General features: G+C 45.4%; 2 protein-coding genes across 2 annotated transcripts in view; both read left to right on the top strand.

Annotated features, from left to right (window-relative positions):
- The window catches only part of soul4 (heme-binding protein soul4), a 10,696-nt gene extending 8,810 nt beyond the window's left edge, over positions 1-1,886 (top strand). Inside the window, exon 6 of the mRNA XM_061231730.1 lies at positions 1-1,886. This exon is cut by the window's left edge and continues 1,212 nt beyond it. The gene's annotated coding sequence lies outside the window, so the exon portion shown is untranslated.
- A 2,671-nt stretch (positions 1,887-4,557) lies between these two features.
- Positions 4,558-20,000, top strand: part of ptk7b (protein tyrosine kinase 7b) — a 115,014-nt gene continuing 99,571 nt past the window's right edge. The window contains exon 1 of the mRNA XM_061231516.1: positions 4,558-5,122. Coding sequence (XP_061087500.1) covers positions 4,984-5,122 — 139 coding nt within the window. The 5' untranslated portion in view covers positions 4,558-4,983. The remainder of the gene's footprint in view (positions 5,123-20,000) is intronic.

Here is a 20,000-nt window from a genome sequence, read left to right as displayed (position 1 = left end):
ACAATTATGAAGAACAAATTAAGTCATAAATAATTAGTGATACTGAGTTCAGGCCTCAGGTTCTTCAACAGAAGAAATTTGTGATTTTGAAGTTGATTTGAGTTTTGAACTGCAGGTGGTGATTTCTCTCTTGTGCTGAGACCTTGTGCTGAGACATTAACTGTGTGCTTTGATTGTACCATCCCAAACACTGGCACCTCTTAAGAGATTCACTGAATACAAAAACGATACAATACCTCATGAAATACCATCAGGGCTGTTCTTCTCATAAACATATCTTCAGTCGTTCAGACGGGGATAATATGTTGGCAATAAGTTAATATTGTGTGTGCGTTCCAGATGTAACTGTTATTCCTGTTCAGGGTACACCTCACTTTTTATTTTATTGTTTTGGCAGAAGTGGGATAAAGCACTCCCCCGCACTCCTGTCACTTTCCGCTTTTCCAGATTTGTTCCCAAGTGCTTTTGGGAAGAACCATTTTGCTTATCTCCATGGATTAAGTTTTTTTTTTTTTTTTTGCCCACTTTTTATATTTAGGGAAATTTCTCTTGAGTTATTCTGTCAGGTTGTGTTTCACAGCTGTTGTTGCTGTGCAGGTTATAATTTTAACGTCGTGGGATTAAGTCCTTTGAATATGTTTTGGGGACTTACAGAAAATGACATTTATGATGTCTGTGTCAGTTGAAGGAACAAATTCAATGTACCAGCTGTTTTTTAATTTAATTTTACCACAGTAGATAATGTGAATTTTGACATCTATGGTAAATGAATGCATTTTAAACAGAGTATTTGTAGCCAAGGAAATTTGGTAACGTTAATAATTTTTAATTCAATTTATGTAAGTATATGCATGTATAATGTAAACGATTAAGTGTCATAATGGCTTTTCAGATTCAGGATTATCCTTTGTTACTGCTCAGAGTTTTTGGAAATTGAATGTTTTGATTATCGCCAAGTACAACTGCTTCGGCCGTTGCCTAATACTCAAATTTCCCGTTTGGAAAGAAAGGCCGTCTGAAGGTCACTGCTGTTCTTTTAGCTCAGGAACTTGACTGAAAACTGTATACCTACGCTTCTCGAGTGCATATATTTTGTGTATTTTTTACATGTTTTAACAACACATCCGACACAACAGTATTATAACTACATTAACCTCAACCGTTACGAAGATGTCTTGCAAATATACACTGGTGGACAGCGATTTCATTTCCACACATAGGCTACCTTCTGCAAAACGCAAACGACAATCATTTTCACAGGAGAAAAAGTGTTTGGGGGATTTCCGTTTCTTTGATCAGACGCCTGCTCGGACTGACAATTTTACAGTTGTCTTAATCTTTAGGCTTTAGGCCTACATACATATCTGTTGCTTTCCAGTGTGGCTATTGCTCGTATTAAATGTCTGTATCCAGCACACTTATGTGTGCTTTGGGCTGTGGGGATCCTGTTTTGTGGGGTGTAGTTTTAAAACGGTCGCTTAGATTACTCTCTGCCCCTCTGCGGCGTCTGCGGTCGTTACGACTGCTGGACAGATGAGGCGTCATGACAACGGAAATTGGTGGAGCTGTTATCAGTCACTCACTGATTGGAACCAGTCAATTGTGTGTTGCGGGTGGCCAAGCGGCGCCTTTCGATTGGTTTAAAGAAGTCCGTGATTTTGACGGCTCTTTGTAAAAACTCGGGCCAGTTATTATAATGTTGAAGCCTCGTTATTGGATGGTCACGCGCGTTCCGGGTGAACCGGCTTTACCGCGTTTCCTCTTGAGCCACATTCCGGTAGCGTCTCTCCTCGCCAATCGCATGCCGTTTCTTAAAGCCTGTACTTTCTTAAAACTGGCTCCTATGCCAGCTGTTTGTGTTCAATAAAAAAGTTGCAGTCAGTATATTCTCATTTGCCCAGTGTTTTATTCCACCCCCCCCCCCCCCCCACACACACACTTAACTTTGTATAATTTATAGAATTTATAGAACTCAAGTAATTTTTTCCCCAAAGAGACTTAATCTGTGTTAATGTACCATTCACACCGTATATCCCAATTACATGGACAAACAAGACCTGGGACCTGTAACCCAAAGCAGGATTACTGAGTTGGCTGGAGAACTGCAAAACTGCTTAACCCAGAAGCCTCCCAAATCTGGAACATGGACTGAAGTAAAAAGAAATCCAGCTAACTGAGTAACACGCCGCAGAGACTGTCGGTCTTCTGAGGGTTTTCTTGAAGTGTGCCAGCAAGAAATAAATAAAATAAGTTCAGCATTCAAGTTACATCAAAAATCAGTCGCATTATCCAGGGTAAATGGGAATATTCAATGTCTGAAACAAAATGTAACGTGTTAGTCAAATGTGTTACCAAGGCTACACGAATATGACTCAGTAAAAATCACAATTGACAATTGAATTATAAAAGTTTGTCCACAATCAGTATGTTTGTATTATTTACATTGTCCTTTAAATCTTAATGTTATTCAGGATATTGAATATTCACTCTTGTCTGGCATTGCAATTGGCCTGTGCCCTAAATCGAATGTGGTTCGCCTTTCAACAGCGCCCTCTGTTGGCAGTTCATTAAATTAAATTCAGTTGTCATTGGGCAGCGAAAGGCAGTGTTGCTACTGACAAAAAATAAATGAGTGAATGAAAAAGACTGAATATAAATATAATATCAGTATAAATTAATACATATGTACAAACGGGTTGAATATGTGAAAAAAGCAATGTAAAAGTCATCTAGTATACGGAGGTGAAATGGGATCATGCTGGAAGTCTGTGTTCATGGGGGGGGGCCGTTAATGCCCTACCCTGCGGCGTTGTTGGCAGACTTAATGATGGTGGTGGATCCATGCAGAGGCACACAGTCCTGGGTGAAGAGGGGAGTCAGGTGAGTGCGCAGCATGGAGCCCTGTTCAGGGCCAGGGTGGAGGAGGAGTGGGAGGTCTAACCCAACGGACTGAGCTGTGTTGGTCGGGAACTCCCGGGCCTAGTTACAGAGAGAGGCGCTGAGGCCAAGGTCACCGAGTCTGGCGACCGTCATAGAAGTTGACCTTCTATTTCACCTGAAGTTCAGCGTCCCCTCACATGGTTGTTGTTTTCTGTCCAGGTCGGTCAGGGTGGATTGTAGAGCTGTAGAAATGAGAAATGGCGTCCTCTGTTGACCTCTGTTAGGCATAGTGTGTGTGTGTGTGTGTGTGTGTGTGTGTGTATTTGTGTGTGTGGCTTTGAAGTGCGCCAGGACCAGACTCTCAAAATCACTTCATGATGATGGAAATGAGCGCAACAGGACGAAAGCCATTCAGGCTGGCCGCAGCAGATTGCTTCGGCACCGACAGGATGTTCGCCGTCTTAGGGCACGTGGGGACAACCGCCTGCGCCAGTTACGGTTTGAAAATGTCAGTTAGGACCTTGGCCAGCTGCTCACCGCAATGCGTGTATCGAACGCAACTTTTATTGGTGTATCAATTACTCAATTTATTACTCATCAAAATCGATTATAATACACAGTTTCATACAGTTCCAGGACTTGTTTATATTGGTAAACTCGTAACAGCAGTTAATTGCGTCAGAGGATTAGCCTATATACAGATAATGTGTGCATTGAGAATTATTATGCAGGCTAAGCCTCTCAGTACTGTGAAAAAGTATTTGCCCCTTCCTGATTTCCTCTATTATTGCATATTTGTCACACTGAACGGTTTCAGATTTTTATATAACATAATATATAAATATATATATATATATATATATATATATATATATATATATATATATATATATATATATAAAACTTAAAAAACTGGTTTCACCAGCAGCAAAAACTGCAACCAAATACTTCCTATGGTTTGATATCAGTCAATCAGATCTCTATTAATAAATAAGTAATAAATTGTTTCAAATATTTAGTTGTTAAGCTAGCCTACGACGAATCACAATTCACTGAGATACGATGCAAACCACGTTGATTCCTTATCTCCTTGTGCGCCTACGCGGATTCTGCTTTGCCATGCGCTGAGCGTGTATCATCCATCAGCGGTTATTGTAGTCTTACTTAATTGATTTATAAGCATAATTTATTCCGTCTAAACTGTTCATACGCAGGTTAGGCTTCAGATGAACGCGCTCGCCCACAAGGGCTTTGAACAGCAACCAGCAATAATGCAATAATTCACGCAACGATTTAGCCGTGTGCAAAGTCCCTTGTCAGATACAAACGGTTATATTGAGGCTTAACAAAACCGTGCACGCAACTTCTAATGTCGTGAGTGTGTTGCAGGCGATTCCAAGTCAAAGTGTTGCATCTCATAAATCAAACGGCGTTTTCCAGTCAATACAGTGTCTCCACGGTTTCTATTTAGTGGGCTATTTTGAATCAGATCAAACGTGAAACAAACACAGCGGTTAATGCGTGGAATATCCAGAAATAATGTAGCTGTTAAGGTTGTTGTTCTGGGGGTCTAATTTTCAATCGCACTTCAATCATCGCCAGCAGGTAGCACCACTGATCCTTTCTCCGGTGACTCCGGCAAACCGGAAGCGTGTCCAATCCAAGAGAGAGGGAGAAGGGGAGAATGAAACTTGTGCGATAGGCAAGTCCGTGTACCAGAGTCGTAGTCGGAGTATTTTGAGATACGGCTTTCACAGCGGAGAGAGTGGGACTGGATTGGGAATGGTTGTGCGATCGCCAGCATCACTAATTTCAAAGTAAAGTTAGTGCAAAAATGAATTAGGCGCGGAATAGAATGCATCGACCAACGAATCCAAACATCCGACGATCAATCGCAGGCATATTGCTTTAAAGTCTGTTTTTATTTTGTCCGTCGTTTATTTCATTGGTTCAGGACTCGTCCGTGAAAACGGTGTGGGATTCCTGGTTTGTTCCGATTCTTCGAACGAAACGCGCATAGCTTTGTCTTTACCCTTTCATTCTCCCCCGTCTTATATCTCGCTGCTTAAGGACTTGCTCTGAAGTAGTTTTGCCACTATCATCATGGAGCTATCGTCGGAAGAACGTGGACAGCGGCGGGAGATCTACATGCAATCCACGGCCCCAAACAACACTCGGCGACGGGGACTGTTGCCTAGTAGGGCAGTTGCTGTTCTCGCGGTTGGCATTCTCTTGGCGAAAGGTAAGACCCAGCTAGTTTGCCGGTTTCTTTTATAACAAACAAACAACTTTCACGGTCCGTGCTTTTGCTTTTCAAAACACGACTTGCGCGTCGGCATTGGAGTAGGCTAGCTATTCCCACATAGCTAATTAGCTAGTCACTGTGATCCTGGCGCAAGCTTGTTCTGTGCACTTCAAACGAAGACTGTTCCGAGACTGGAATGAGTCATTGTGAGGGAAATTATAGCCAAGATTTATAGCTATGATAGCCCCATAACGTCGCACATTGGAACGGTTGCATTGTTTCTTGGTTTCTGGCTCTTATAAAAGCCAGATGGCTGTAGTTTTATGGCAATTTTATCGACAATCTATTTGCACTAAACCTCTATAAAAATGTATATCTGTCATTGGCTCAGGCGGTATGACACTATATCATTGGCCAAATATAGTTATATTATTTATATGTAAAGTGACCTATTTTCAGAAATTATTTTTTAATAGCCTACATTTTTGTAGCCTAGTAGTCCAACCAAAGCAGCTTGCTTTAACTAACTGCTAGTTGGAATAAAATAGAGAAAACGATTAAGATAAACATGCACTGATTGACAGTAATTGGTCTCGACACTGGATTCAGGCAACAGTACATACAATTCCTTTATTCGCCCTGGATTTAAGACTGGTTTTAATATCCAGGTAGCCTGAACCTCATTCATTCGATAGTAGCTACCTATTGTTTCCTGTGGGATCTAGCGTCCAGTAGTAGCCCACAGTAGTCGTCTTGCATACCAATTCGCACGTTGAAGTTAAGACGCACGTTGCGCTTAACTGTACTAGGGCAAATGAGTGCAATCGACATTAAGCCTGGACATTCTCACGGAGACGGGCTTCATACCACATATTCGTTTGTGTGAAAACCTTGTGTAAAGAACCATCCGCCTGCTGCTTTTCAGTGAAAGTTACCAAGTGGCCCAACGTGTATCACTATATTAGCGAAAGTTACCAAGTAGCTTTTTTTTGTCCACACTCCAGACACTCGTACGGTTGGCTGCCGTGATAATTGTGTCGCAAGCGCGCAGTCGCCTAACGGACATGTTGACATTAGGACTTAAAAAGTTCCGCCGGGCCCCGGTCCCTGAACTCTATGATGGTCCCACTGAACTCTCTTGAATTCCAGCCATAGTCAGACTTCGCAGTGGGGGTGGGGTGGGCATTGAAGCAGAGAGTAGTGTAGTCATCTCAACCGTGCCAAGCTCCCGGAAGCTTCCGCTCTGACCGTTGCTTTGGATTCCTTCTATCGGCCTGCCATGATGCATCCCCCCCTGTCTCCGTTTAAATTGAAAATATCTCGGGGGGGGTCTAAGTCTCTGTTAGTGTCAAGATGGACATCGAGGCTGTCTTGAAAGAGAGGGAGACTGTCGTGGAAGAAATCGCGAATGAAAATCGAGGATAGTGGCAGTAGTTGGTGAAAATAAAGGGGGCCTCTGTTTGGTCGTTTTTTTTTTGCCTGAGAGATTAACAGCTCTTTTCCCTGTCTGTGTGTGTTTAGGGGTGGGGGGTGTTTTTTGTGTGAAGTGGGGTGGTAGTGGGGGGCGACTCCATGGCTGCTTGTGTCTCTGGAATACTTTGGATGAATTGGGGGGAAGAGTGGGGGGGTTTGGGGGGTGGGGGGTCAATGTGGGAAATTGGGGCCCATTTACAAGGAGACTAGAAAGATAAAGTCCAAGGCCAATTACAACTCGCAGATACTTGTGACCTTGTGTGGCTTAGAACTTTCGGAGGGATGGGAGAAAGAGAGAGAGAGAGAGAGAGGAGGGGGTGTTGTAGGTCTCTTCCTTTGTGATGCTAATCATCACCGGTCCCAAGGAAACATCAATATCAACAATAAACCAGGGAGAAGAATAGGATGGATGTTCCCAGGTATCTATAAAACACGGGGGGGGCGAATTTCAGTCTTAATTGGAAATGGCCTCGTTGGTGTAACCAGGTCAGGCTCAGACTCCAGCTCCCGTACAGTGAATACATTAGTCTTTGCCTGTGCGTGTTACAGTGCTGGCCTGGCTGCAGCTGTTTATTCAAACGCAGGGTTGAATTATTCATAGCGGGACCTTTTCACAGGCAATCAGCCCCTTGTCTGCTTTTCTTCTTTTTAGTCCGATGTTTTGTGTAAACAGATTTGTTTTTATTAAAAAAAAAAAAAAGAAATTCTATAAAGTTGATGATGAGGAAAACCTCTTGTCACTTTTTTTTTTTTTTTTTTAGGAGGAATGTATAAATATTTATTCAGTGTCTTGGAGAATGCGTAAGGTTTTTCTTTGTTATTCACCAGTAAAAGCTGAGCTCTGTGCACTTTGATGTTCAACATTGTTCAGCTTCCTGCCACTAATAACTAACTGCGTAATTTGCGAAGATGCAGGGAAACTTTACAAACCAAGATGCATGTAATGGGCGGCCTGTAGCCTAGTGGCTGAGGTACATGACTGGGACCCAGAAGGCTGGAGGTTTAAACTCCGGTTTAGCCATGATAAGAGCCGATGGGCCCTTGATCAAGGCCCTGAACCCTGCATTGCTCCAGGGGGGGGGATTGTACCCTGCTTAGTCTAATCAATTATCTCTTTGGATAAAAACATCAGCTAAATAACAAAATGAATGTATTAAAGTCTTTCAAATGAGTTATTTGACCATGGCATGATTATGTGCAGTAGGAGAAACACTGTTAAGAGCAGCTTGGCTGATTTATTGTTTTATTGCTATATTCTAAACTAGCCCATATTTAGATTTCAGACGGTTCGTCTTTTATTGTAGGCTTCGTGCTGCGTTGAATGTGTTATGATGGCACGCACCGTGTCTTAGGCAGTTGTTTAAACATGAATGAATTAGGCATTTCAGTAAATCAGAGTATATGTAAAACCCCTGGGAGGGTGTGACTCCTGAGTGCCACTGGTTTATGTGGGGATGATGGACTGGAGTCTGCATGGATGGTGTGTTACTCCTCAGTGTGTTCCTGAACAGATTCCAGACTTAAACATTTACGCAGCTGCCCTCTCTGATCAGACGCTGTAAATTAGGTGTGTGTGTGTGTGTGTGTGTGTGTGTGTGTGTGTGTCTGTGTGTCTGTGTGTCTGTGTGTCTGTGTGTCTGTGTGTCTGTGTGTCTGTGTGTGAGACGCTGTATTAGGCATGCGTCCTGTTTGGATATGACTATTTTCTGTGGATTTTTACACTGAATTGCAGTTCAAACGCACACACGCACACACGCACACACACAATTTTCATGTAGTTGGAGTTACCCATGAGCTTCCCTCTTGAATAAATTCAACATGAATATTAGACAGAGATCTAAATATGTATTGTTCTTCTTTCCTCTGTTTAAGGTAAATGGAATTCCTGAGAATCTTCTAATAGTTTTCATCATTTTGGTTTCTTAGTCTAATGCAGGGACACTCAATATTACCCAGAAAGGGACGCTGTGGGGCCAGGCTTATGTTCCAACCAAGCAATCAAGGTCCTTAGCAAAGACTCTCGTGGTTGGTCAGTAGAATCAGGTGTGTGTAACTGCCCGGATGGAACGAAAGCCTGCACCCACAGGCCCTCTCTGGGAAAGACTGAGCATCCCTGGTGTGCAGATTTGCTGCTATTTAATGGTCAGATGTTTGATACCGATCTGGTATTTATTCCTACACGCATTAAAGAACGTGATGATAATCGGCCTCAGATGAGGTTCATACGTGGCTGTATGCGGTTGTTTGTATTACGCACGTTGTTAACGGGACCGGGAATGTTTTCCACTTCCTGTGGCATGCAGGAAACACTCTGGATATCTGCAGGTAATTTTTTCATCAGAACCATATTGCAGATGCAAAAGTTTGCAACAAAAGTCCTCCTGTTGTAGCTCTAAGCTCTGCTTGGTAATGTGGAACATTCTCGCTGTGTTCCGGGGCTGTATTCTGCGGTGTAATTGGTTGTCTCCTCCGTGCTAGACAGTGATTCCCTAACGGCTCACACACACGCATATGTACACACATACACATGCACACATACACGCACATGCATACATACATACATACGCACGCACACGCACATGGATGCATGCACGTACATGTGCATACGCACAGATCTATACATATACATACACACACACATTCATGCACGTACTTGCACATACTTGCATACTGTATGCACGCATGCTCACATGCACATGCACACGCACACACACACACATTTATATCTCCTGTCGCCACCCTCTTGATATCTCCCGCTTGAAGTAAAAGTCAGTAAAAATGTAAGATTTGCTGTGCACAAACGAGCAATTATGAATTATGACCACAGTCGTGACTGTAGGTAGGTAGGCCACTGACCTGCCTGGCAGCGCTTGATATGAACAGAATTATTTGTGTGTGTACTGTATTTTTATAAAATAACTAATTGCACACACACACACACACACACCCACACAGGCACACACACACACGGACACGCACACACCAGGTATTTAGCATAGTGCAGATCACATGGATGAACAGTGGTTTTTGGTACACGTACCATGGTAAAAAAAGAAAGAAAGTGCCGTCTGTTTTTGAGTGAAGTCATTGTGTAGAGGGCAAACTCTTATCACCTGGAAGGGTTGAGCGGTCAGAGCTTGACCGAGCTCGGAATTCAAAGAACTCCGCTTAACACCTGGCTCTTATCTCGCTCTGACTTTCTGTCGCGGTTCCTGTGGATAACTTTTTCCGTTTGACCGGAAGCCTGGCTCTCGCGCCGGGCTTGTGTGGGTTTTCAGGGCCGCTTCTGACGAAGCGCTCGACGCTGCTAACTTCTCTCTCCGTCGTGTTTTCACCCCCTGTGACGTCTGCAGTGCACATATGTCTTTAGTTACACGTGAAAGGAGACCTTTGAGGTCCTCCTCCGCCTCCAGCCTTTTCTGATTTGAGCTCATCTTTTTAAAAAAATAAAATAAAATAAAATACAAATCATTCTTTTTAAGACCTTCCTTTGAGCAGATTAACATTTTTAGCAGTGGAACAAGGCTGACTTGTGTTCCCCCCCCCCCCTTCCTCTCTCTCTCTCCCCCCCCCCCCACACTCTCTCCCTCCCTCTCTGTATTTGTACTTAAGAACTGGCTCTCTCTCTCTCTCTCTCTCCCTCTGAATTGGATCAACATTTTCCAGCCCCAGAAACCCTTTTCATGGTCGCGGAGCTAAACCCAGTTCATTCCTGCATTAAGGAGCTCACTGTGCTTCAATTTCATAAAATTGAAACCAGTGACTTTTTTAAAAAATATAGCCGCAATACAACAGCTCTGTCCAATGTGAGACGGGAGTGCAGATATTAACCCCTGAGTGGCCGGGGCACATTTGGACGTAGAGTTGGCCAGGTGTTCTCCCTCTCCTTCTGTGTTTACCCTGGAGTGCGATGGCAGGAAACGTGTGCTGTAAACCTGAAGGTCAGGGTCGAAGGTCAAGGTCATGACCTGTGGCGGTTCTGGTGAAGAAGATGGGTTCCAGTCTTCTGGGAAGTGTAAACGGAGAGAAAAAAAAAAAAGAAAGTTATTTCTGTGGTTGTGATACCAGGGAAGGTGCAGATGTCTGTGTGTGGCCTTGCTCTGGCGAACACGGTGCTGGAGTTGTCCCTTTTCACTGATGTCGGCAACTTTGTTCCTACATTCCTGCATTCAGATCCCCTCCCAAGCAACTTTTTTTTCCTCCTAATAGTATCGCAACCTAACGATTTTACAGAATACTTACATAAGACTTTACAGAATGCAAAATACAGGCAGCAGCCTGGAGCCTAGTGGCTAAGGTACATGACTGGGTCCCAGAAGGTTAGTGTTTCGTGGTGTAGCTGTTGGCCCTTTGACCTAGGCCCTTAACCCCGCATTATGCCAGGGTGGATAGTCCCCTGCTTCGTCTGTAAATTGCTTTGGATAAAATTGTCAGCTTAGTAACAAATTATATTGTTCATTACTTGAATCTGGCTGAGTAATGCTCGGATATCTCGCTTTTGAGCAACCGAAATTTTAAGGCTGATCGTCGCACGGCTAAAACTTTCCGCAACTAGTTTCGCCTCGGGGAGCCGTTTGAACAACATCCCGCTTCCTCTGCCGCCTTCATCTGCGCTTAAAAATCCAAACACCCCCCCCCTGCCCCCCGCCCATGCCCTCCTCTCCTCCCCGCCCCCCGCCTATGCCCTCCTTCCCCCCCCCCCCCGCCCCCATGCCCTCCTCTCCCCCTGCCTGGCATCCGTTGCCTGGCAGCCGCTGGCGGTTGCTCAGACGCCGGTGTTCCCCGCCGTTTTGGCGGCTCAGGTTGAGCGACCCCACGCCGCCGCGGTATGCGCCGTGCCCCGCGATAATGTCTCAGAGCGCAGACTCCCGCCAAAGGCCTCCGCTGGGGTTTGTTTTTTTTGGTTTTTTTTCCTGTTTCTTTTTTTGGATCAGGGCCCGGCTATCTGCCACATGTCACCGCGTTTCAGCGTCTGAGCTGCTGCTGGCCTTGCACTTAAGAACACCTCCCTCTCTCCCTCCCTCTCTCCCTCTCTCTCTCCCTCTCTCTCTTTATCTGTCTCTGTCCCTCTCTCTGTTTCTCTGTCCCTCTCTCTGTCTCTCTCTCTGTCTCTCTGTCCCTCTCTCTGTCTCTCTGTCCCTCTCTCTGTTTCTCTGTCCCTCTCTTTGTCTCTCTGTCCCTCTCTGTCTCTGTCTCACTCCCTCTCTCTCTTCCTTTCTTCACTTTCTGTCTCTGTCTCTCTCCCTTTCTGTTTCTCACCATTTCTGTCTCTCTCCCTGTCTCCCCTACTCTCTTAAATCCCTCTCTCCATGTAAGAACACCTCTCTCTCTCTACCCCCTCTCCCTCTCCCTCTCACTCTCTCTTCTCTTAAGAACAACTCTTTCCTTCTCTCTCTTCACTTAAGAACCCTCCCCCCCCCCTCTCTCTCTCTCTGTCAGTGGAAGTGAGGATCAAAGTCAGAGAGAGAGTGCTTGTTCCTCTCGGGTTGAATCTCTGCAGGCCATCCCTGGTGAGCTCATCTGTTTCCTGCTGGAGCATTTTGGGATGGGGATGGGGATGGGGGTGCCGGGGTGGGGGGTAGTCCAGGAAGAGACAGAGGGGCCTGCAGTCTCAATCAGAAAGGGGGGGGGCCGACTTAGACCGTGGAGAATTTTGGGGTTCACGGCCTTCACCGTCACCCCCCCCTTTTCCCCTCCCCGAGGATTCTGGAAGCTTCCTCCAGCTCTGGCGGAGTCATTCCCGAAAATTCCTCTGGAAAACCGTGGCCGGATTTGGGGGTCTGCGCCCCCCCCCCCCCCTCGCTCGCAGATGGTCCCAAATCCACGGCATTCACAGATTTACTAACATGTCCGCCGCTTCGTAAATCACAAGTGCGTATGAACCTATTCGCCTGCAGGTTTATTGACATGTATTGTGTGTGTGTGTGTGTGTGTGTGTGTGTCAGCTCCGTGTGTTTGGAGAATTTATGCTCTTGATCCGTGCGCTGCTAAACGGGGCTGAATGTTTCGGATTTGGAGTACCGGCCGGCGATGGAGAACACATTTCAGTCGGAGCCGAGCGTCTCCAAAACCCTGGCGGGCGGCCATCTTCTCCCCCGGAGCCGGAGGAGAAACCTTTGCTGCTTTGCTTATTTTTTCTTGTTTATTTTTTTTTGCCACGTATTTGTCCTTCAGTGTTTGTTTGGGAAGTGTTTGAAGTAGCTTATTTTGGCGACGTGGGCAGCGTATCCATTTAGCACGGTTACACAATCTGGGGAGAGGTTTTGACCTGAAAAGTGTGACGGTCGTGGGACGAACGCTTCCTTTGAAAGCCGCCGCGTTGGCTGTTGACATAAGTTTTTTTTGTTTACTGAGAGCGGGAAAGTTTTTGATCGATCTGTAAACAGTCCGATGCGACTTGAGTTTGGCTTACGCGTAGGAGATGCGTTACAGGTTAAACTGGAAATTTCCACTCTTCTGGAGGCTGTTACGATGTTGCCTTCACAAAAAAAAAAAAAAAAAAATAAAGGCTCAAAAACACCCAAGAAGAGTCTGTCTGAAGAGTCGGACACTTGGACATGCCGGTGTCGTTGCTGCGGTTGTTTTTTTAGATGGCTGTGGACGTTTTCGCCATTGGTGCTTTAAGAACCTCCAAGCTGAAGGCCTGGCAGTGGATTCGTTTTTGGGAGATGTCTCTACAATAGGAGCAGGGCCTGCTGGGATGGGTGCCCAGGGCTTCTCGGTGTCCACTGGGTGGACGAGCCGAAATCGGACCGCCCCCCCCCCTCCTTCCTCCAGGTGTGCTCCCGCCCGCACCTCCACTCCCTCTGTAATCCACCTGGGACGCGGCCAGCTCTGAATTCCTCCTCCTCTTCTCACCCAACCGTACCCCCCCCCAGGTTTTCTATATCCCAGGAATGTCTTTATAAAAACGCTGGCTGCCTGCCGCCACCCCTACTGAGTTCCTGCCTCAACAGTTCAGCCTGTACGCCCCCCGTTCCCTCAAACAATCAGTAGTACACCCCCTTTCCCCTCAAACAATCAGCAGGTACTGATTTTTCCAGATCCAAAATGTTCGTAGTCCTGTCTCTGTTCTCTTGTTCTCTTGGTGTCTGCTGATTGGGGCTTTCGTTTTTTAAATTTGCGGTCCTATGAAACCAGAGTTTGGTGATTTTGTGCCTGGCGTTACCGCACCGTGGGTTAATTCCCTCAACCTGGTGCTAATTCCCTCAACCTGGTGCTAGCTTGTCACTTCAGCCATATTGACAGGGAGGCTAGCCTATCACGTTCGCCAGAAGCAGTCATTCAAGTCTGTGTTCCCATTGGTCAACCTCCGTGGTAGGTTGGGGGGCGGAGCTACACATGAGAACATCCTGGTTTACTTACGGGCTCTTACAGGAAATGTTTATGTGCCGCGATTTAACGAGGAATAAGAATCCGCTCAAGGGGTAGATGTGCCCTGCTGCTATAGTGATGCAACACGTCCACACGCAGCCAAGAATCTGAAAGTACTAAACCTCGACGAACACAGCCAAGAATCTCAAAGTACTAAACCTTAACTTACCAGAGCCAGGAATCTTGCACCAATGCACTAATCTTTCATGCAGCCGAACGTTTCCATCGCCATACTAAACCTGAACTCTTACCCAACCAAACTTCTTCCATCTACTAAACCATAACTCTTAATACAGCCAAGAATCTGAAAGTACTAAACCTTTGCTCTAAACACGGCTGAGAATCTTCAACCAGGGTACTAATCTTTTAACACCAACACAGCCAAACGCTTTCACCACAGTGCTAAACCATAAATCTTACACAACCAAAGGTCTTCCATCTACGAAACCTTAACTCTAATACAGCCCAATAATCTTGAAATACGAATCCTTAACTCGTATGCAGCCAAGCGTTTTCAACCAAAATGCCAAACCTTCAAAAACCACAACTCTTAAAAATATTGATTTCCATTCAGAACATAAGAGTACTTTCCCTAACCACAGTGGCAGCAGTCTAGCCGTTCTACTGCTCTGGCCGCCTCCAGTAAAACATTTTCTCAGAGGTCTCTGTAAAGGTGTGCTTCTCTGTCTCCAAGGTCCAGGTAACAAACAGAACCAAAATGCCTGCCGTGATGGAGTTCGGGTGGTTCTGTAACCTGTTCAACCCATTGCGGTGAATAGATTTTTTACACCTTGTGCTAGCCAGCAGAGGAGCCCATCCTCTGCTGCAGTACAGAGATTTCTTCCATTTGTTGAGTTTATTCTCACCACTGTTTTGAGTGTTCGGGGGGTTCAGGCGTGGTTTTTTTACCCTTCTGTTACTCTGTCAACTGTCCTGGTGGTCTTTTGTAAAAAGTGCTACGCAAAATAAAACTGAATTGGATAAAATGGAGGTTATGTAAGGGTCCGATGTGTATTCTCCAGCCATGGGTTCCCATTTCCTTTGGATGGTGAAGCTAACGTACTGTAGCACTCCTGGCGTGATCTGTGACCCATCTTGGTTTATACGGGAAGTTATGAAACATAGGGATAAGTACATAAGACCATACTCTATTCACAAATGGCCCATCACCAGCGAAGTTTCCTCTCCTGCGGACACGGGTACATAATAATTGCTCTAATAACAATCTGCGGTCTGTAGGTTGGCCGTATTCTGAGAAAGCTCTCCGCTGCCAACTGGCAAGACGTCTTGCGTAGCTAGACTGTGAACTTGTAGCATTTGGCTAGCATTGCATATAAAAGGTTAAATAAAGTAGCTACATTGGCTGAAATGTACATTTGGGCAATCGCCATTGAATATCACTTGCTGTCTCTAGCTGGTTATGCTTAAGTATACTATTTTCTCTGGTGGCTAGAGTTTTTTATTTTTTATTTAATGTAATTTTTTCCTTTCATTTTTTTTTTTTTTTCTTCTTTCTTACTTTAAGGTATGTACTTATCTTTGCACGCTAGATGACAAATTCTGCTGCCTTTATCCATTGTTTTACTCCACAAATGGCTGTATTGTTTTACCAGACATCAAAGAGCAGGGGGGGGGGTAGTGCTTTGTGTTTCTTCTGGGGGGTGGGGAAGGTACAGGTGAGCAGGTGAGGTGAAAGGCAGAGTGTTGCTGCCAAATTGTTACCTTATTCTCCGTACGTGTTGAAACCAGGAGGGGAAATCGGAGTGATTTTAAAAAAATAGATAATCTGCATAACTAACTATAAGCATTATGTCAGGAATGTGTCCTCGGGATTGTTTGTGTGGCTGAAAAGGGGGGTGACTCTGTTAACCCACCCTGATGAGCACTGTTCTTTTAAAGGGGAGTGATGTCGAAGGGGTGTGTGAGCCAGAGAGGGAGAGGGTGAGTGTGAGAGACTTGAAAGTGTGTGTGTGTGTGTGTGTGTGTGTGTGTGTGTGTGTGTGTGTGTGCGTGTGTGCACGCGCACACGAGTGACAGACTGTGTGTGTGTGAAAGAGACAGAGAGAGGGTTGTATTATTTGCCTCTGAGCCCCATTTAAAGCTTATAACTGAGTAGCTGTGTGTGATTGTGGTTTGAACCGAGATCACGATGAGACCGCATCTCTTATTAGTTTGAGGATTAAAAACAACATTCGCTCATAGCCCGAGGGCAATGTCTGTGTCTGTCTGTGTGCTTACATGAGCCATTCATCAGATAATATTTACATAAAACAGCACAGGAACTGGGAGTTTAGTAAATTATAACTTTTAAAGTTCAATTTCTTTTAAAAATGATACTTGCCACTACCGCTGACAAAAGATCTGGGTTTTATTGAGTATTTGAGCCTTCTGTGCGGCCCCGCCGAACCCTCTTAAACCCTGCCTGCCTGTGTAATTAGCCTCTTATTTGTCATCCCGGGGGAGAATTATGAGAATTATCCCATTTTATGGAAAACCCCCCATTCTCTCCCTTCGGCCGTGCCAAAGTTACGGAGACGTATTATTTCAGGATTTTCAGCGGTGGGGGATTAGACGCTTTAAAGCTGGCACCTGAGTCTGGCACAGTCACGCTCTGTCGTGAGTGGAATACTATGGCCTTTATATTCAATGTACACTTTTATTCATTGATTGAAAGGCGTGTTATTAGACAGCAGGCAAACGGACAGCAGTGTAGACCGCTAAGATCCCCCTCGATGTTGGGCGTTAATGTGACGTTTGGGCTTTTATCCAGAATGACTTGATGAGATTAATAATTTCTTATCCTAATCCGTTTTGGGTATTTTACTGGGGTGCATGTTGCCTGTCTGTGGTGGCGGATCATTCCGTGTGATGCCACAGATCGTATAGAGGCACTAGATGCTCAACTCCCATGTTCTTAACTTCAGTATCCCTGGTATTGAAGCAAAAACATTCTGATTGGATGCATTTCCTAAATACTGGATGACGGGGGTGACCAGGGGTAATACTGTGGAATGGGACATTATGTGCTGTAACATATCTCCAGAAACACTTTTTACGAACAGGAATACTACTAAACGGGAATAGCACTAAACGGAGGGCTGGAGTTGAGCATCTGGTTGGTCATTCGTGTCTGTGGTCAGCTCAGGACACTGCGGTGATTTTTGGAGGGATCTGACGGTGCCTTATGAAATAATAAAACCTCTTCCCAACCTGCAGGAAATGCAAGCCACCCGTCACGTTCGTAGCGGTAGTTTATTCTTTTTGGTGAAGGATTAATCGAAGCTTGCTGTTCTCAGAGCACAAAAGTGCCCTTGTCTTCTGGGTAATGTCTGTTTTTATTTTGCTTCTTGCATCTTTCTCACGGTATCTCTTGTTTTTCTTTATTCCAAGGCTTTCTTAACTTTTTCCGCCTGACAGCTTACACAGAACAGCTGATTTCTGCTGGCACGTCAGGTTACCGAACGAAGCCAATCTTTCACTGCCTTCTGGCTCTACCGCCCAACTCTGAACGGGAATCACAGAAAACAAAAAAAAAAAACTCTCGATTTTCATTCACAGCTCACGTATTGACATTCCGAAGTAGGATTATCGTCAGTCGTGAAAGAAATGATAATTGTCTGACGTGTGCAATTACATGTGGAATGTGTCCTACGAGCTCTCCTTGGCTGTGAAACCCTTGTGCACAACAAACGGTTTTGTGAATGAAAATGCAACGTGACATTTCCAAGTGTGCGTGTGCTTGCTTGAGTCTCTTGGAATTTCTTTTTGGGAATAACAGTGGAGGCTAAACCTGGAATAACATCAGAACCTGAGCTCGAGAGGCTCCATTTTTGGGGTTTTGGCCTCATCTGCAACTGCAAGCCGGCAATGTTCTAGGAGATGAACTTTTAAGCATGATAGGTTAGGGAAATCGTTTCCCTCAAATTGGGTCAATTGGGTGTTTTCTTCCTGTTCCTCTTGCGATTGGTCAATTCACAAATAAAAAAAACAAAACAAACAAAAAAAAAAAACCAAGATGAGGATTGCTTTTCCAACCAGTTAATGAATTGACTTGGTTAATTCAATTTGTTAATTTTATAAATTGGGTGAATTACAGTGGAATTGACCCCTGACCTTGCTGCACCCTCTGCCACCAAATGCCCTCTGAGACCCAACCGTGTGGACCTCAGCTTTCCAGGGCTTTGATTGGCTGGGATCACTGGGCCTGACTCCACCCTTCCCAGGAGATCTCCTCTCAGTGGTGGTTTTTAACACCGTCTAAAACGCCGTGCTCAAAAAAAAACTAAACTCTGCTGCTTTGAAGTTTTTGTCTTTATCAGATTTTCTCTGCCAGATGTTTCATAACACTGTGCCTTTGTGCCCGTTTCCATGGAAAAATCTACCCCCACCACTTCTCCTTCTCCTTGTTGATTGGCTGGCTGTTTTCCTTCTCCAGACCCAAGCTTTCATTTTGTTTTGGAAAGCAGTGATGGGCAAGGAGGGCTGTAACTATTTCTGGATTTCAGACCAACTTCTGCTCTTATTTAATTAGCCCAATCATTTACATGGTCTGTTGTTTATAGCCACATTCCGTGATATAAACAGCAGCTGATGAATGTTCTTGTCTTGTAGCGTTTAATTGCGGTCTAATTCATGAGTGAATTAGTCATGGTGCAAATGGCTAATTGGCTGATTGAGCCAGGGTTAACTGGTGGCAGCAAAAATTGTGCATACACAAAACGTTTGGGTTTTGGGTTGGGGGATAAATATTTCCATCAGTTGACTGTTTAGAGTCTCTCGGCGTGCTGATCTGGAGTCAGCTTCGCTGATTAACTCGCAGATATGGTTAGGATGTGGTCGGGGGGGGGCGGATTCTGGTCTCGGATGACCTCCTGAGATGCTCTATAAATGAAGACCTTTGTCCAGTTCCACCAGTCCTCCTGCATTACGAGCAGAGACTTTGATCTAAATTAGGAATCTAAATGGAGGCGCGTAGGTGTCCTGAATTCCCCTCCTCTACGTCTGGTGAGGACTGATTCGATTTGTGGTGCGTTTGAACTGCAGCTAGAAGGACCTGCTGGGGGCTGGGGTCACATGACCCCCCCCCTGTTGTCCCCTTTTATCCCGTGCACCGGGAGCGTCGTCTGCCTTCAGCTCGACGAGTAATTAAAGTTAATTTGGTCGGTTGGCCTTTTTCGTCGGACTTTAATTGCTTGAATTAACGGGAATCGGTTTTCACCCGGAATTCCGGTCCGCGCGTTCCCCGCTCCGTGGCGCTCCGCCTCGCGTTCTTCGTCCGTTCTCCTCGCGGTTCTTGGCGTGTGAGTTATGGGGGAAGAACCGGCTCGGGGGGGTGGCCCCGAGTGTTAAATGTGCTGAAACGACGGCTTGTTTTCATTTAAGGAAAGTGAGTAATGACACTGTTGAGTGCTCTTCCCCCCCCCCCCATGTGGAAATGGAGCGGTGCTCTCCAACATGGCCGCCGTTGAAACGATCCGTCCTCGCACTCGTGTCATTTAATTTCCCTTACTAAAGAGCGCCCCGTGTCTCCCACCCCCCCCGTGCTGACACGCTCCCCTTCTGCACGCCCTGAACCATCCAAGTACTCCCAGTTCTGACATCCGTCCTCTCTGTGAATACATGACACGGCAACCTTTTAAAAACAAAGATTCTAATACAACGAATTACAATTATTTCTTATTCAGCTGACACTTTTATCCAAAGCAACTTACAGTTGATAAGACTAAGCAGGGGACAAGCCCCCCTGGCGCAATGCAGGGTTAAGGGCCTCGCTCAGGGGCCCAACTGCTGTGTGGCTCTTATCGCGACTACACCAGGGCTTGACCCACCAACCTTCCGGGTCCTAGTCATGTACCTTAGCCGCTAGGCTACAGGCTGCCCCCTGGTCCTGGTGTTAACGAGCTTCCTGCTGGACTCCGGACCCTTGATCTACACCTCCTCGTAAAGCTGGCTGCTGTAGGTCTGGACTGGGGTCTGCTGGAGGATGATCTCACAGAGCCTTAAATTCCTGTTTTCACCTCTCTTGGTC

The sequence above is a fragment of the Conger conger genome, chromosome 2 (genome assembly GCF_963514075.1).
Source record: "Conger conger chromosome 2, fConCon1.1, whole genome shotgun sequence".
Classification (NCBI taxonomy): Eukaryota; Metazoa; Chordata; class Actinopteri; order Anguilliformes; family Congridae; genus Conger; species Conger conger.
The sequence above is the reverse complement of the archived record's forward strand: the minus strand, read 5'-3'. Positions and strand labels throughout refer to the sequence as shown.